This window comes from Oncorhynchus gorbuscha, linkage group LG09 (assembly GCF_021184085.1).
Source record: "Oncorhynchus gorbuscha isolate QuinsamMale2020 ecotype Even-year linkage group LG09, OgorEven_v1.0, whole genome shotgun sequence".
NCBI lineage: Eukaryota > Metazoa > Chordata > Actinopteri > Salmoniformes > Salmonidae > Oncorhynchus > Oncorhynchus gorbuscha.
Window position 1 is genome coordinate 99,544,946 of NC_060181.1, and position 19,084 is coordinate 99,564,029.

Genomic DNA, 19,084 nt, shown 5'->3' on the forward strand with positions numbered 1-19,084 from the left:
CAATAGAAGGTAGAACATTACCACTTTAAGGATAAAGGATATAGAGCCCCCTCCCCCAATCAATAGACCATTACCAAGAATAAGGATATAGAGCCCTCAATAGAAGGTAGACCATTACCCTTTAAGAATAAGGATATAGAGCCCCCTCAATAGAAGGTAGGACCATTACCACTTTAAGAATAAGGATATAGAGAACATTACCACTTTATGATAAGGATATAGAGCCCCTCCCCCTCAATAGAAGGTAGGACCATTACCACATTTTTAAGAATAAGGATATAGAACCCCTGCCCCGCAATAGAAGGCAGGATCATTACCACTTTAAGAATAAGGATATAGAACCCCCTCAATAGAAGGTAGACCATTACCACTTTAAGAATAAGGATATAGAACCCCCTCCCCGCAATAGAAGGTAGACCATTACCACTTTAAGGATAAGGGAGCCCCCTCCCCTCAATAGAAGAATAAGGATATAGAGCCCCCTCCCCCTCAATAGAAGGTAGACCATTACCACTTTAAGAATAAGGATATAGAGCCCCCTCAATAGAAGGTAGGACCATTACCACTTTAAGAATAAGGATATAGAACCCCTCCCCCGCAATAGAAGGTAGACCATTACCACTTTAAGGATATAGAATCCCCTCCCCCTCAATAGAAGGTAGACCATTACCACTTTAAGAATAAGGATATAGAACCCCCTCCCCCGCAATAGAAGGTAGACCATTACCACTTTAAGGATATAGAATCCCCTCCCCCTCAATAGAAGGTAGACCATTACCACTTTAAGAATAAGGATATAGAGCCCCCTCAATAGAAGGTAGGACCATTACCACTTTAAGAATAAGGATATAGAATCCCCTCAATAGAAGGTAGACCATTACCACTTTAAGGATATAGAATCCCCTCCCCCTCAATATAAGGTAGGTCATTACCACTTTAAGGATATAGAACCCCTCCCCTCAATAGAAGGTAGGCCATTACCACTTTAAGGATATAGAACCCCCTCCCCTCCACAGAAGGTAGACCATTACCACTTTAAGAATAAGGATATAGAGCCCCTCCCCTCAATAGAAGAATAAGGATATAGAGCCCCTCCCCTCAATAGAAGGTAGACCATTACCACTTTTAGAATAAGGATATAGAGCCCCCTCCCCCTCAATAGAAGGCAGGATCATTACCACTTTAAGAATAAGGATATAGAACCCCCTCAATAGAAGGTAGGACCATTACCACTTTAAGAATAAGGATATAGAGCCCCCTCAATAGAAGGTAGGACCATTACCACTTTAAGAATAAGGATATAGAACCCCCTCCCCCGCAATAGAAGGTAGACCATTACCACTTTAAGGATAAGGATATAGAGCCCCCTCCCCCCTCAATAGAAGGTAGACCATTACCACTTTAAGAATAAGGATATAGAGCCCCCTCAATAGAAGGTAGGACCATTACCACTTTAAGAATAAGGATATAGAACCCCCCCCCGCAATAGAAGGCAGGATCATTGCCACTTTAAGAATAAGGATATAGAACCCCCTCAATAGAAGGTAGACCATTACCACTTTAAGAATAAGGATATAGAACCCCTCCCCCGCAATAGAAGGTAGACCATTACCACTTTAAGGATAAGGATATAGAGCCCCCTCCCCTCAATAGAAGAATAAGGATATAGAGCCCCTCCCCCTCAATAGAAGGTAGACCATTACCACTTTAAGAATAAGGATATAGAGCCCCCTCAATAGAAGGTAGGACCATTACCACTTTAAGAATAAGGATATAGAACCCCTCCCCGCAATAGAAGGCAGGATCATTACCACTTTAAGAATAAGGATATAGAACCCCTCAATAGAAGGTAGACCATTACCACTTTAAGAATAAGGATATAGAACCCCCTCCCCCGCAATAGAAGGTAGACCATTACCACTTTAAGGATATAGAATCCCCTCCCCCTCAATAGAAGGTAGACCATTACCACTTTAAGAATAAGGATATAGAGCCCCCTCAATAGAAGGTAGGACCATTACCACTTTAAGAATAAGGATATAGAACCCCCTCCCCCAATAGAAGGTAGACCATTACCACTTTAAGGATATAGAATCCCCTCCCCTCAATAGAAGGTAGACCATTACCACTTTAAGAATAAGGATATAGAACCCCTCCCCCGCAATAGAAGGTAGACCATTACCACTTTAAGGATATAGAATCCCCTCCCCTCAATAGAAGGTAGACCATTACCACTTTAAGAATAAGGATATAGAGCCCCTCAATAGAAGGTAGGACCATTACCACTTTAAGAATAAGGATATAGAATCCCCTCAATAGAAGGTAGACCATTACCACTTTAAGGATATAGAACCCCCTCCCCTCAATAGAAGGTAGGTCATTACCACTTTAAGGATATAGAACCCCCTCCCCTCAATAGAAGGTAGGCCATTACCACTTTAAGGATATAGAACCCCTCCCCTCCACAGAAGGTAGACCATTACCACTTTAAGAATAAGGATATAGAGCCCTCCCCTCAATAGAAGAATAAGGATATAGAGCCCCCTCCCCTCAATAGAAGGTAGACCATTACCACTTTTAGAATAAGGATATAGAGCCCCCTCCCCTCAATAGAAGGCAGGATCATTACCACTTTAAGAATAAGGATATAGAACCCCTCAATAGAAGGTAGGACCATTACCACTTTAAGAATAAGGATATAGAGCCCCCTCAATAGAAGGTAGGACCATTACCACTTTAAGAATAAGGATATAGAACCCCCTCCCCGCAATAGAAGGTAGACCATTACCACTTTAAGGATAAGGATATAGAGCCCCCTCCCCTCAATAGAAGAATAAGGATATAGAGCCCCCTCCCCTCAATAGAAGGTAGACCATTACCACTTTAAGAATAAGGATATAGAGCCCCTCAATAGAAGGTAGGACCATTACCACTTTAAGAATAAGGATATAGAACCCCTCCCTCAATAGAAGGTAGGATCATTGCCACTTTAAGAATAAGGATATAGAACCCCCCCCTCAATAGAAGGTAGACCATTACCACTTTAAGAATAAGGATATAGAACCCCTCCCCCGCAATAGAAGGTAGACCATTACCACTTTAAGGATAAGGATATAGAGCCCCTCCCCTCAATAGAAGAATAAGGATAAGGCCCCTCCCCTCAATAGAAGGTAGACCATTACCACTTTAAGAATAAGGATATAGAGCCCCCTCAATAGAAGGTAGGACCATTACCACTTTAAGAATAAGGATATAGAACCCCCTCCCCCGCAATAGAAGGCAGGATCATTACCACTTTAAGAATAAGGATATAGAACCCCTCAATAGAAGGTAGACCATTACCACTTTAAGAATAAGGATATAGAACCCCCTCCCCCCAATAGAAGGTAGACCATTACCACTTTAAGGATATAGAATCCCCCCCCTCAATAGAAGGTAGACCATTACCACTTTAAGAATAAGGATATAGAGCCCCTCAATAGAAGGTAGGACCATTACCACTTTAAGAATAAGGATATAGAACCCCCTCCCCCAATAGAAGGTAGACCATTACCACTTTAAGAATAAGGATATAGAGCCCCCTCCCCTCAATAGAAGGTAGACCATTACCACTTTAAGAATAAGGATATAGAACCCCTCCCCCTCAATAGAAGGTAGGACCATTACCACTTTAAGGATATAGAATCCCCTCCCCCTCAATAGAAGGTAGACCATTACCACTTTAAGAATAAGGATATAGAGCCCCCTCAATAGAATAGGACCATTACCACTTTAAGAATAAGGATATAGAACCCCCTCCCCTCAATAGAAGGTAGACCATTACCACTTTAAGGATATAGAATCCCCTCCCCTCAATAGAAGGTAGACCATTACCACTTTAAGAATAAGGATATAGAACCCCTCCCCCGCAATAGAAGGTAGACCATTACCACTTTAAGAATCCCCTCCCCTCAATAGAAGGTAGACCATTACCACTTTAAGAATAAGGATATAGAGCCCCCTCAATAGAAGGTAGGACCATTACCACTTTAAGAATAAGGATATAGAATCCCCTCAATAGAAGGTAGACCATTACCACTTTAAGGATATAGAATCCCCTCCCCCTCAATATAAGGTAGGTCATTACCACTTTAAGGATATAGAACCCCCTCCCCCTCAATAGAAGGTAGGCCATTACCACTTTAAGGATATAGAACCCCCTCCCCCTCCAATAGAAGGTAGACCATTACCACTTTAAGAATAAGGATATAGAGCCCCCTCCCCTCAATAGAAGAATAAGGATATAGAGCCCCCCCCCTCAATAGAAGGTAGACCATTACCACTTTAAGAATAAGGATATAGAGCCCCCTCCCCTCAATAGAAGGCAGGATCATTACCACTTTAAGAATAAGGATATAGAACCCCCTCAATAGAAGGTAGGACCATTACCACTTTAAGAATAAGGATATAGAGCCCCCTCAATAGAAGGTAGGACCATTACCACTTTAAGAATAAGGATATAGAACCCCTCAATAGAAGGTAGACCATTACCACTTTAAGGATAAGGATATAGAGCCCCTCCCCTCAATAGAAGAATAAGGATATAGAGCCCCTCCCCTCAATAGAAGGTAGACCATTACCACTTTAAGAATAAGGATATAGAGCCCCTCAATAGAAGGTAGGACCATTACCACTTTAAGAATAAGGATATAGAACCCCCTCCCCCGCAATAGAAGGCAGGATCATTACCACTTTAAGAATAAGGATATAGAACCCCCTCAATAGAAGGTAGACCATTACCACTTTAAGAATAAGGATATAGAACCCCCTCCCCCTCAATAGAAGGTAGACCATTACCACTTTAAGGATATAGAATCCCCTCCCCTTAGGTAGAATACCACTTTAAGAATAAGGATATAAGCCCCCTCAATAGAAGGTAGGACCATTACCACTTTAAGAATAAGGATATAGAACCCCTCCCCCCAATAGAAGGTAGACCATTACCACTTTAAGAATAAGGATATAGAGCCCCCTCAATAGAAGGTAGGACCATTACCACTTTAAGAATAAGGATATAGAATCCCCTCCCCCTCAGTAGAAGGTAGGACCTTTCAATTGAAGCAAGTGGCGACATTCGGGAAGTATTCAGACCCCTTGAATTTTCCACATTTCGTTACGGTACAGCCTTATTCTAAAATGTATTAAATAATTGTTTCCCCTCATTAATCTGCATACAATACCAATCATGAAAAAACAAAAACAGGTTTTTAGAATTTTATGCAAATTAATACAAATGTACAAAACGGAAATATCACATTTACATAAGTATTCAAACTCTTTACTCAGTACTTTGTTGATGCACCTTTGGCAGCTTTACAGCCTCAAGTCTTCTTGGGTATGACACTACAAGCTTGGCACACCTGTATTTGGGGAGTTTCTCCCATTCTTCTCTGCAGATCCTCTCAAGCTCTATCAGGTTGGATGGGGAGCGTTGTTGAGCAGCCATTTTCAGGTCTCTCCAGAGATGTTCGATCGGGTTCAAGTCCAGGCTCTGTCTGGGCCACTCAAGGACATTGAGACTTGTTCCCGAACCCACTCCTGTGTTGTCTTGGCTGGTAGGCCATAAAAGCTCACAGAACGGGACCGCTGAGTGCTGAAGCACGTAGCGCATAAAAATCGTCTGTCCTCAGTTGCAACACTCACTACCAAGTTCCCAACTGCCTCTGGAAGCAACGTCAGCACAATAACTGTTCGTTAGGAGCTTCATGAAATGGGTTTCCGTGGACAAGCAGCCACACACAAGCCTAAGATCACCATGCTCAATGCCAAGTATCGTGTGGAGTGGTGTAAAGCTTGTCGCCATTGGACTCTGGAGCAGTGGAAACGTGTTCTCTGGAGTGATGAATCACGCTTTACTATCTGGCAGTCCGACGGACAAATCTGGGTTTGCCGGATGCCAGGAGAACGCTACCTGCCCCAATGCATATTGGCAACTGTAAAGTTAGATGGAGGAGGAATAATGGTTTGTGGCTCTTTTTCATGGTTTGGGTTTAGTCTCTTAGTTCCAGTGGAGGGAAATCTTAATGCTACAGCATATCATTATATTCTAGACTGTGCTTCCAAATTTGTAGCAACAGTTTTGGGAAGGCCCTTTCCTGTTTCAGCATGACAATTCCACCGCTAAAGCAAGGTCCATACATAAATGGTTTGTCAAGATCCGTGTGGAAGAACTTGACTTGCCTGCACAGAGCCCTGACCTCAACCCCATCAAACACCTTTGGGATGATTTGGAATGCCGACTGTAAGCCAGGCCTAACCGCCCAACATCAGTGCCCGACCTCACTAATGCTCTTTTGGCTGAATGGAATTAGATGTTCAACGAGCAGGTGTCCACATACTTCTGGTCATGTAGTGTAGGTTGGTACCCTAGTTTATAGAAAGACCCATGTACAGCCAGGCCTGTAGTGTAGGTTGGTACTCTAGTTTATATAAAGATCCATGTACAGCCAGGCATGTAGTGTAGTTTGGTACCCTAGTATATAGAAAGACCCATTTACAGCCAGGTCTGCCCCTAGCTTTGGATTGCATTCACAAAACATATCAGAGTAGGAATGCTGATCTAGGACCAGTTTTGCCCTTTACAGTAGATGATAATGAATATCATTATATAGACGGGGGGACGTAATCCTGGACAGCTCTCTGAGACACTTTGTGAATGCAGGCCCTGCTGTGAATTCTTGTATCATTGTACCCCCTCTCTTGCAGTCTAAAGGGAACTAACGGCCTCCTGCTGCAGTATGAGAAGACGCTGCAGGCTGAATTGGAGAGGAGACGAGACAACTGTAATCAAGACATGTAGGCCTATATTTTGTCTTGACATTTACATCATGGTCATTTACAGTGAAAAAGCACCGAATTATTAGACAACCCGTAACACTGAATCAGTTATACTTAAGCCTCCAATGTGTCTGCTGTAGGAAAGTGTACCAGGAGAGAATAGAGCGCTACAGGAAGGTTTTCCAGCAGCACAAAGAGAGTTACTGCCAGAACCCTCTGGCCAAGCAGTTGCTGATGATTCAGTCAGGAAAAGAAGAGCTGGAAAGCAGGATTAAAGTTTGTGAGGATCAGATAACAGCCAAAGAGAAGGCTCTGCACGATCTACTAGGTAACTACTGGGACTATGATTCCTTACAGTAAACACACCTGACTCAACTTGTCAACCAGTCATCAAGCCCTGGATTACTATATTTCATCTTTATTTAACTAAGCAAGTCAGTTAAGAACAAATTCTTATTTACAATGACGGCCTAGGAACAGTGGGTTAACTGCCTTGTTCAGGGGTAGAAGGACAGATTTTTACCCTGTCAGATTGGGCATTCGATCTTGCAACCTTTCGGTCACTGGCCCAATGCTCTAACCACTAGGCTACCTGCCTCCCCAAACCACAATCAGGTGACTTTGCCCGGTGTGCTGCTGGCTGTACCGGAGGACTGGAGTTGGGAAACTGGATTTTTTAAATGTATTTAACTAGGCAAGTCAGAAACACTGTACTCGGTAACCAAATGGTAACCAATATCCCCTACTAGGTAACTAACACGTTTTAGTCCACTGAATATCCTGTGTCTTTGGTTTGATGTACAGTACAAAGAAGAAAAAGCTTATTTCTTTCTTCCCTCAGGTCAGACATTGTCCATCGAAAACCCATTGGAAAGGTATCCTTTTGAACGGTTAATGTCAACCGAAACTCACTGACATGCAAAACGATTAGGGTTGAGCCGATATATGATGAAATTGAATATCGTGATATTTGACATTGACAATATGTCAGGAAGTGCAAGAAGGTATATTGTGATGTTCAAGACCATACTTTATTTGAACAGTTTTAATTGTTAGGCTGTATCAATACGGTAAATGAAGTCTAAATAAATTAACTAAGCCTTATTTTTTCACCACACAAAGATTATTTAATGAGAATGTGATTATAATATCGTATAAAATATTAACTATTGTAGTCTGGAATGATATAGTCATTACCAGCCCAAAATGATTATATCAGGTATTGCAATATTTGGAGTAGCATATGGTAAAAGAGCTCACCCCAGATATTTAATTTCAGAATTGGTTAGGGTTAAGTTAAGGGTCAGTTCTAGATTTTGATGAGTGGTTTTATAGGTCAGGAGTGTCCTTATTGCCTCTCTAAGAGTGTCAGATAAGGTGAGCAGTTCTCAACTTTTCTGTTCAGCATCTCTGGTCTATTGACGGCAGCAGAGTCTCACAGACAGTCATCGGCTCAGACTGAGGATGACCATCAGTCTCCACTAGACATCTCCTCCTCCATGTTTCCCAGGTATATATATATCTATCTCTCTCCTCCACCTATCTCTCCCAGGTATCTATCTCTCTCATCTTCCTCCTATCTCTCCCAGGTATCTATCCCTCTCATCCTCCTCCCATCTCTCCCAGGTATCTATCTTTTTCCTCCCTCCATTTCTCCAACCTCCTATCTCTCCCAGGTATATATCTCTCCTATCTCTCCCAGGTATCTATCTCTCTCATCCTCCTCCCATCTCTCCCAGGTATCTATCTTTTTCCTCCCTCCATTTCTCCAACCTCCTATCTCTCCCAGGTATATATCTCTCCTCCTATCTCTCCCAGGTAGCTATCTCTCTCCTCCTATCTCTCCCAGGTATCTATCTTTTTCCTCCCTCCATTTCTCCAACCTCCTATCTCTCCCAGGTATATATCTCTCCTATCTCTCCCAGGTAGCTATCTCTCTCCTCCTCCTATCTCTCCCAGGTATCTATCTTTTTCCTACCTCCATTTTTCCAACCTCCTATCTCTCCCAGGTATATATCTCTCCTCCTATCTCTCCCAGGTAGCTATCTCTCTACTCCTATCTCTCCCAGGTATCTATCTTTTTCCTCCCTCAATTTCTCCAACCTCCTATCTCTCCCAGGTATATATCTCTCCTCCTATCTCTCCCAGGTAGCTATCTCTCTCCTCCTATCTCTCCCAGGTATCTATCTTTTTCCTCCCTCCATTTCTCCAACCTCCTATCTCTCCCAGGTATATATCTCTCCTCCTATCTCTCCCAGGTAGCTATCTCTCTCCTCCTCCTATCTCTCCCAGGTATCTATCTTTTTCCTCCCTCCATTTCCCCAACCTCCTATCTCTCCCAGGTATATATCTCTCCTCCTATCTCTCCCAGGTAGCTATCTCTCTCCTCCACCTATCTCTCCCAGGTATCTATCTCTCTCATCCTCCTCCCATCTCTCCCAGGTATCTATCTTTTTCCTCCCTCCATTTCTCCAACCTCCTATCTCTCCCAGGTATATATCTCTCCTCCTATCTCTCCCAGGTAGCTATCTCTCTCCTCCTCCTATCGCCCCCAGGTATCTATCTTTTTCCTCCCTCCATTTCTCCAACCTCCTATCTCTCCCAGGTATATATCTCTCCTCCTATCTCTCCCAGGTAGCTATCTCTCTACTCCTATCTCTCCCAGGTATCTATCTTTTTCCTCCCTCAATTTCTCCAACCTCCTATCTCTCCCAGGTATATATCTCTCCTCCTATCTCTCCCAGGTAGCTATCTCTCTCCTCCTCCTATCTCTCCCAGGTATCTATCTTTTTCCTCCCTCCATTTCCCCAACCTCCTATCTCTCCCAGGTATATATCTCTCCTCCTATCTCTCCCAGGTAGCTATCTCTCTCCTCCACCTATCTCTCCCAGGTATCTATCTCTCTCCTCCTCCCATCTCTCCCAGGTATCTATCTCTCTCCTCCTCCTATCTCTCCCAGGTATCTATCTCTCTCATCTTCCTCCTATCTCTCCCAGGTATCTATCCCTCTCATCCTCCTCCCATCTCTCCCAGGTATCTATCTTTTTCCTCCCTCCATTTCTCCAACCTCCTATCTCTCCCAGGTATATATTTCTCCTCCTATCTCTCCCAGGTAGCTCTCTCCTCCTCCCATCTTTCCAAGCCTAAGGTATCTTTAGCCTGGATGCTGGGACTCAGTTCAGTCTAGACAAGAGTGGTCAGTCATCTTCCTCTTGTCCTTTTGCAGGATGGCCATGAGAAACACGGAGAGGGAATTGAAGAGCATCTAGAGAAGACCGTTGCTCACCCTCCATCACAAGGAGACACACACTGTGACCTGTGGTCATACCCAGAGGCAATGGGTAGGATCTTCAATGGTTAGGATCTTCAATGGTTAGGATCTTCAATGGTTAGGATCTTCAGTGGTTAGGATCTTCAATGGTTAGGATCTTCAGTGGTTAGGATCTTCAATGGGTAGGATCTTCAATGGTTAGGATCTTCAATGGTTAGGATCTTCAATGGGTAGGATCTTGAATGCTTCATTTCTGGGCTTTCACTTTGTGGGCCCATTTCCAGTTTAAATTGATTCTGGTGGTAAAATGTTTTAAATCCGTCCTCCAGATGGAATACACGCTTCAGACCAGGAGGAGGGAAGTTTACTAGAGGAACAGGTCTGCTCTTTATTATTAGAATATAATAATATCAGTATTCAACAATGTGGTACTGCTGTAAAATCACACTCCAAGTAACATCAGCATCAGTTAGAAGAGAACATGGACACAGACCTATTCAGTGACAGGACACTGATGAAGTACTGTGCTGTAGATTCATGATTCTGTTATATACGGCATACAGTTGTGCGTCCCAAATGGCTCCCTATTCCCTTAAAGTGTACTCTGCACTACTTTTGATCAGTGCCCAAGGCTCTGGTTAAAAGTAGTGCACTATGTAAGGAATAGGGTGTCATTTAGGAGGCCACGTAATGCTCTTGTTATACAGAGCATTCTGAAAGTATTCAGACCCCTTCACTTTTTCCACATTTTGTAACCTTACAGCCTTGTTCTAAAATGGATTAAATTTAATGTTTTCCTCATCAATATACACACACTACCCCATAATGACAAAGCAAAAGCAGGTTTTTAGAAATGTTTTCTAATCTATTAAAAATGAAAAACAGAAATACCTTATTTATCGAAATTGAGCTCAGGTCCATCCTGTTTCCATTGATCATCCTTGAACTTAAATGAAATTGATTGGACATTATTTGGAAAGACATACACCTGTCTATATAAGGTTCCACAGTTGATAGTGCATGTCAGAGCAAAAACCAAGCCATGAGGTCAAAGGAATTGTCCGTAGAGCTCGGAGACAGGATTGTGTCGAAGCACAGATATGGGGAAGGGTACCAAAACATTTCTGCAGCATTGCAGGTCTCCAGGAACACAGTGGCCTCCATCATACTTAAAAGGAAGACGTTTGGAACCACCTAGAGCTGTCCGTCCAGCCAAACTGAGCAATCAGAGGAGAAGGGCCTTGGACATGGAGCTGACCAAGAACCTAATGGTCACTCTGACAGAGCTCTAGAGTTCCTCATTGGAGATGGGATGAACTTTCCAGAAGGACAACCATCTCTGCAGCACTCCACCAATCAGGCCTTTATACTAGAGTGACCAGATAGAAGACACTTCTCAGTAAAAGGCACATGACAGCCCGTTTAGAGTTTGCCAAAAGTCACCTAATGGACTCTCAGACCATGAGAAACAACATTCTCTCATCTGATGAAACCAAGATTGAACTCTTTGGCCTGAAAGACAAGTGTCACGTCGGGAGGAAACCTGGCACCATCCCTACTGTGAAGCATGGTGGTGGCAGCATCATGCTGTGGGAATGTTTTTCAGTGGCAGGCAGACTAGTCAGGCTTGAGGGAAAGATGAACTGAGCAAAGTACAGAGAGATTCTTGATGAAAACCTGCTCCAGAGCCCTCAGGATCTCAGAATGAGGCAAAATTTCACGTTTCAACAGGTCAACGACACTAAACACACAGCCAAGACAACGGAGGAGTGGCTTCAGGACAAGTCTCTGAGTGTCCATGAGTGGCCCAGCCACAGCCCGGACTTAAAGCCAATCAAACATCTCTGGAGAGTCCTGAAAATAGCTGTGTAGCAATGCTCCCCATCCAACCTGACAGAGCTTGAGAGGATCTGTAGAGAAGAATGGGAGAATCTCCACAAATACAGGTGTGCCAAGCTTGTAATGTCATACCCAAGAAGACTTGTGATATTTCATTTTTTTTTTTTTTGTAATAAATTCGCAAACATTTCAAAAAAACAGTTTTTTGCTTTGTCATTATGGGGTATTGTGTGTAGATTGATGAGAGGGGAAAAGGATTTAATCTATTTTAGAATAAGGTTATAACGTTAAAAAAAGTGACGGGGTCTGAATACTTTCCGAATGTAAATATGCTATGTAACATCTGTTTGACTCTTTATAGAAGGAGAGTCTGAACACCTCCAGTACAGTGGGGATGGAGGAGGTGAAGGAGAGGGGGACTGAGGGAGGAGACGAACAGCCTACACCCCTCATTACTGAGGCGGAGGAGAATGAAGGGATGGGAGCAGCATTCTCTCCTCAGACTCCTGCTAGAATGAAAGCTGTGTCCAGCACCCCAACCTTCTCCCTGAAGTAAGACATTCATAGTTAAAACAGATGTTATCCTAGGCTGGGTCTGAGATGGCACCCAGGGCCCAGGTCAAAAGTAGTGCACCCTGGGCTCTGCTGAAAAGTAGTACACTACAGTCATGGCTAAAAGTTTTGAGAATGACACAAATATACATTTTTGAGTCTGCTGCCTCAGTTTGTATGATGGCAATTTGCATATACTCCAGAATGTTATGAAGAGTGATCAGATGAATTGCAATTAATTGCAAAATCCTCTTTGCCATGTAAATAAACTGAATCTCCCAAAAAATAAATTCCACTGCATTTCAGCCCTGCCACAAAAGGACCAGCTGACACCAGCTGACACCATTTCTCTCGTTAACACAGGTGTGAGTGTTGACGAGGACAAGGCTGGAGATCACTCTGTCATGCTGGTTGAGTTTGAATAACAAACTGGAAGCTTCAAAAGAAGGGTGGTGCTTAGAATAATTGTTCTTCCTCTGTCATCCATGGTTACCTGCAAGGAAACACGTGCAGTCATTATTGCTGCCAGTAAGATTGCACCTAAATCAACCATTTATAGCAGGGGTGTCAAAGTCAAATGGACGGAGGGCCAAATAAAAAATTTAGCTACAAGCCGAGGGCCGGACTGTTCGAATGTTCATTGAAAAATTTTTAAATGACGCATATAGTCTAGTGAACCTAATTGAACCTACTGAAAACCTAACAAATATATTCCAATATGATCAGATAAATAAAGCAATATTTTCTTATGGCTCTGTCAGTAATCTTTCATTTTCAACAGACACAAAAGACAAATTTCCTTTATATAAAAATCCCCATAACATGAACATTAAATGAAAGAAACCGGTATTCAAGGCACCATCAGTAGCCTATATTTTCTATTTTAGCAAAAGTGGGCTAAATTTACTTCAAAGAAAAAAACAATAATAGCAATTTTCTATCATCCACTCAACTTGGTTTTAAATGCCTTCACTGTACTGTACATATCAGAGATGACACGATCCCGACCCTGCAGCTGCAAGTTCATTGCATTCAGATGACTCGTAATGTCACACAGAAAAGCCATTTCACACAGAAACATTTAGTCTCGGAGTTGTGTTGTGTCTTTCCCTTTGCTGTCCAAGAACAGACAAATCTCCTCACGAAGCTCGAAACATCTTTGAAGCACCTTTCCCTGGCTTAGCCATCGCACCTCTGTGTGATAAGGCAAATCACCATGCTCCGTTTCTAACTCCGTCAGAAATGCCTTGAACTGGCGGTGATTCAAACCTTTGGCTCTGATAAAGTTAACTGTGCGCGTGATGATGCTCATTACATGCTCCATTTTCAAGGCTTTACCGCACAACGCTTCCTGGTGTATGATACAATGATAAGCTGTCAGCTCACCTGTCGCGTTTTCCTCTTGCATCTTTTCCCGTATCTTCGCCACCAGTCCGCTCCTGTGTCCACACATCGCAGGTGCTCCGTCGGTTGTCAAACCCACAAGTTTTTCCCAAGGCAGCTCCATCTCATTTACACATCTTGACACCTCTTCATACAAATCATGCCCCGTAGTTGTGCCATGCATAGGACGTAAAGCCAAAAACTCCTCTGTCACGCTTAGGCTGGAGTCCACTCCGCGGATGAAAATTGACAACTGGGCAATGTCAGAAATGTCGGTGCTCTCATCCACAGCCAAGGAATATGCAATGAAATCTTTTCCCTTTTTCACAAGCTGCTCTTTTAGATTGATGGACAACTGGTCTACTCTCTCGGCAATGGTGTTTCTGCTCAGACTCACATTTAAAAAGAGTTGCCTTTTTTCTGGGCAAACTTCGTCACAAACTTTAATCATGCAGTTTTTGATGAAATCCCCTCCGTAAATGGCCGGGCTGATTTAGCGATCTCTTCTGCCAAAATAAAACTGGCCTTGACAGCAGCCTGGCCTTGTGATTTGGCTTTTTTGAACAGAGCCTGTCGAGATTTGAGGCCTCGTTTTAATTCCTCTGCCTTTTGTAGCCTTTGTTCCATGTCCATATTCTTGTTTTTGTCCGCGTGTTTCGTTTCATAATGTCGTCTCAGATTATACTCTTTCAGTACCGCCACACTTTCTCCACACAGAAGACACACAGGTTTTCCAGCTACCTCCGTGAACAAATACTCCGACTCCCACCTTGTTTGAAACCCCCGGTTCTCAGTGTCCACCTTCCGTTTTGCCATTTTTGATGGGTATCTGAAAGTTAATTTTACTGTGATGCTGACAACTGCTGTGCCAATAAATATTGAAATGAAGCAGCCTACTGCTCGGTGCGTCACCGTTGCATTGTGGGAAATGTAGTATTGGTGCGTGTAAAAGATCTGCGGGCTGCCGGCTTGCTGCGGTCTGCGGGCCGGTTCTAATAACAAATCAAGATCATCCCAGGGGCCGTAAAAACCTTCTCGCGGGCCGGATGTGGCCCGCGGGCCTTGACTCTGACATATGTGATTTATAGGATCATCAAGAACTTCAAGGAGAGCGGATCAATTGTTGTGAAGAAGGCTTCAGTGCACCCAAGAAAGTCCAGCCAGCGCCAGGGCCGTCTCCTAAAGTTGATTCAGCTGCGGGATCGGGGCACCACCAGTACAGAGCTTGCTCAGGAATGGCAGCAGGCAGGTGTGAGTGCATCTGCACGCACAGTGGAGTGAAGACTTTTGGAGGATGGACTGATGTCAAGAAGGGCAGCAAAGAAGCCACTTTTCTCCATGAAAAACATCAGGGACAGACTGATATTCTGCAAAAGGTATAGGGATTGGACTGCTGAGGACTGGGGTAAAGTCATTTTCTCTGATGAATCCCCTTTCCGATTGTTTGGGGCATCTGGAAAAAAGCTTGTCCGGAGAAGACAAGTTGAGAGCTAACATCAGTCCTGTGTCATGCCAACAGTAAAGCATCCTGAGACCATTCATGTGTGGGGTTGCTTCTCAGCCAAGGGAGTGGGCTCACTCACAATTTTGCCTAAAAACACAGTCATGAATAAAGAATGGTACCAACACATCCTCCAAGAGCAACTTCTCCCAACCATCCAGGAACAGTTTGGTTACAAACAATGCCTTTTCCAGCATGATGGAGCACCTTGACATAATGCAAAAGTGATAACTACTGTAATTTCCCGACTATAAGCCGCTACTTTTTTCCCACGCTTTGAACCTCGCGGGTTTATACAATGACGCGGCTAATTTATGGATTTTTTTCTCAAACTTCCCATCATTCTGATTACGGTAGTCATTTTGTCACCCTCATCATGGCAAAGACACGGATATGATGCAGCTTTCAAGTTGAAGGTGATCGATCTGGCTGTTGGAAAAGGAAATAGAGCTGCTGACAGCGTGGAGCATTGTCAAAAAATCCACTATCATCAACGGGATTTCAAAAGGCTGCTGCGTGTTGAAGAGGGCAGCGATGAAGCAATTCTGAGGCTATTCAACTCCGACACCGAAGGAGATGACTTCAGTGGTTTCAGTGCACAGGAGGAGGAAGATAGTGACCAATGACTTTCTTGGTAGGTTACTGTTTAATTTTTTTTGCAAGCCGTGTTTCGTTAAAGCATATTTATTTTTGTTACAAGCTGTGTTTCGTTTAAAGGCTGTGTAAAGTTAATTTGTTTCAATGTACCGGTAGGCACCTGCGGCTTATAGACATGTGCGGCTTATTTATGTACAAAATCATTTTTAAATAATTCAGTGGGTGCGGTTTATATTCAGGTGCGCTTAATAGTCCAGAAATTACGGTAAGTGGCTCGGAGAACAAAACATTGACATTTTGGGTCCATGGCCAGGAAACTCCCCAGACCTTAATCCCATTGAGAACTTGTGGTCAATCCTCAAAAGGCGGGTGGACAAACAAAAACCCACAAATTCTGACAAACTCCAAGCACTGATTATGCAAGAATGGGCTGCCATCAGTCAGGATGTGGCCCAGAAGTTAATTGACAGCATGCCAGGGCGGATTACAGAGGTCTTGAAAAAGAAGGGTCAACACTGCAAATATTGACTCTTTGCATCAACTTCATGTAATTGCCAATAAAAGCCTTTGACACTTATGAAATGCTTGTAATTATACTTCAGTGTTCCATAGTAACATCTAACAAAAATATCTAAAGACACTGAAGCAGCAAACTTTGTGAAAATTAATATTTGTGTCATTCTCAAAACTTTTGGACACGACTGTATGGAGGGGAAAGGGTGCCATTTGAGATGCAGACCTCCCAGTCGTATATAAATGCTTACTTACTTATGTATATGAATAAGTCTTATATAATATCTCCAGCAGTAGCCACAGTGGGTCACCTAGTCAGCTAGACGGATCCACAGTGAAATCCCCAGGCTTCCTGTTCTCCATGAGCTCAGCTCCTAGCCCCACCACCCCCGACTTCTCTGGCTTCCACTGTGGCTTTGGACTGGGCTCAGGCCAGGAGGAAGTGAGGGAACATCAAAAACACTTTTTACAATGATGACCCATCCATCAATAACTCTTTATATTAAACTCTAATATTGTGTTTCATTGTAGGAGCCTCCTTTCCCCTTCAGCAGCTCATATTTCAGCAGTGAAAAGGTACCATTATATGTTCTGTTAAATGTTATTCTCTGTCGTGTCAGTATCAGACATAATGTGGAACTTGGCTAATTTATTACCTTTTTATTTTTGTCATCTTAGAAACCGTCAGGATCCAGATCGCCATCAGGTGGGAAATTCTGTCTGCTATTAATAAATTATACTTTTCAAAAGTGATTCTTTTTTAGTTGGAGTGCTGATCTAGGATCAGTTTTGCCTTTAAAATGAAAAATGAATGGACAGGGGGAAACTGATCCTATACATTTTATAAATACAGCCCCTGATGTGATTCTTCCTCTGTGTAATAGCAATATGTATGTTGTTGAAGGCTTCCTGTTTGCCCGGCCAGAGTCGGAGAAGTCAGAAGATGGATTTGAGTTCCCCTTCAGCTCTAAGAGTCCTGGTCAACCGTCAACCAGCAGAGAGAAAGGATCAGGGGCTGGGGACTCCTTCCCTTTCTCCTTTAACTTCTAGCACATCTTACTGTAAAACTTAGTGTATGCTTCAAATGGCACCCTATTCCCTATATAGTGCACTACTTTTGCCCAGGGCCATGTAGTGTTCTAGGGCAATAGGGCGCCATTTGGATGCATCCTGAGATTCTTCCACGTTACTGTACATGAGTTCCATTTCATGTTTGGTTATTTCTAGAAATATGCAGAGGACTTCAACACAACTCTTTGTCGTTGTTATGCACTGTAGATCTGTTTTAGCGGTTCTTAATATTTACTCTAGTAAATAGTTTAATCAACTGTTATATGAAAATGACTACCTTATAAGATAAAGTACCATCTAGACTTAAAATTAGCTGTTTGTTCATAAATCATTTATAATTATTTAAAACTTAATTGAATTGATATTTAACTAAATAAAATCAGATAATTTGTGTTAAACTCTTGAAAGTTTTTATTTGGCATTGTTGCCATCTGTATCAAAATGAATCACAATGATATTAAGTCACATTTCTAATTTGGGGACTATCACTATTCTAAACACATATTTTACATATAGACTTGCTGAAGCAACAAATATACAAGAATACTACCCGAATGGTAATTCTCATGCTCAGTGTTCTGATTATAGTGTAGGTGTCAGTGATCTGACACACACACTGAATAACAGGTCAAATAAGATCACAAAACATACATTTGTGTCAAGTTGGCAGGATGTCCTTTGGGTGGTGGACCATTCTTGATACACACAGGAAACTGTTGAGTGTGAAAAACACACCAGCTTTGCAGTTCTTGACACAAACTGGTGTGCCTGGCACCTACTATACCCTGTTAAAAGGCACTTAAATCTTTTGTCTTGCCCATTCATTTGCCTCCGACTGTAGCTCAGTTGGTAGAGCATGGCGCTTGTTACGCCAGGGTAGTGGGTTCGATCCCCGAGACCACCCATACGTAGAATGTATGCACACATGACTGTAAGTCGCTTTGGATAAAAGCGTCTGCTAAATGGCATTTATTATATTATTCACTCTCTGAATGGCACACATACACAACCCATGTCTTAATTGTCTCAAGGCTTAAAAATCATTCTTTAACCTGTCTCCTCCTCTTCATCTACACTTATTGAAGTGGATTTAACAAGTGACATCAACAAGGGATCATAGCTTTCACCTGAATTCACCTGGTCAGTCTATGTCATGGAAAGAGCAGGTGTTCCTAATGTTCTGTAAACTCAGTGTAGACCAAATAGGGTAATAGATAGTGTAGTCAAGTAGACACAATATTGTCTAGTGTACTAGGTATGTTACACAGTACGACTGGGAATCGCTAGGGACCTAACAATGCAATATTGTCACGATACTTTGGTGGCGATACGATATATATTGTGATTCTCACGACTCTATACCGATTGAATTGTAATTTGCTGTTCCAAACATATTGCTCACAATATGTCTGCATCATACATTTGCTGAGTTTTGATCAGTCATGGAAATAAAAGTCCTGAAAAAAAATTGGAACACAGAGAATTGAGTTCACAAGTGCCGATGAATCCCTGAAGAAGGTGCAGTCGACCTTTTTCCATTT

At 42.7% G+C, this 19,084-nt stretch overlaps 2 protein-coding genes across 4 annotated transcripts in view; both read left to right on the forward strand.

Moving 5' to 3' along the window:
- LOC124044491 overlaps nt 1–10,085 on the forward strand; it is a 16,451-nt gene extending 6,366 nt beyond the window's left edge. The window contains exons 4-8 of the mRNA XM_046364120.1: nt 6,745–6,834; nt 6,957–7,144; nt 7,658–7,691; nt 8,222–8,317; nt 10,043–10,085. Of these exons, the coding sequence (XP_046220076.1) occupies nt 6,745–6,834; nt 6,957–7,144; nt 7,658–7,691; nt 8,222–8,317; nt 10,043–10,085 (451 nt within the window). The remainder of the gene's footprint in view (nt 1–6,744; nt 6,835–6,956; nt 7,145–7,657; nt 7,692–8,221; nt 8,318–10,042) is intronic.
- Nucleotides 10,016–17,938, forward strand: LOC124044316 (flocculation protein FLO11-like). Of its 3 annotated transcripts, none has more exons than XM_046363977.1 (7): nt 10,016–10,157; nt 10,417–10,466; nt 12,288–12,478; nt 16,764–16,914; nt 17,004–17,048; nt 17,151–17,178; nt 17,377–17,938. In XM_046363977.1, exons 1-7 carry the CDS (start codon nt 10,154–10,156, stop codon nt 17,520–17,522), a joined length of 615 nt encoding a protein of 204 aa, XP_046219933.1. In that variant the 5' UTR covers nt 10,016–10,153; the 3' UTR covers nt 17,523–17,938. The 3 variants fall into 3 exon arrangements, with proteins under 3 accessions (XP_046219933.1, XP_046219934.1, XP_046219935.1); XM_046363978.1 differs by having other exon boundaries at nt 16,767–16,914; nt 17,377–17,928; XM_046363979.1 differs by lacking the exon at nt 10,417–10,466 and having other exon boundaries at nt 10,021–10,157; nt 17,377–17,928.
- Nucleotides 17,939–19,084: the final 1,146 nt, after the last annotated feature.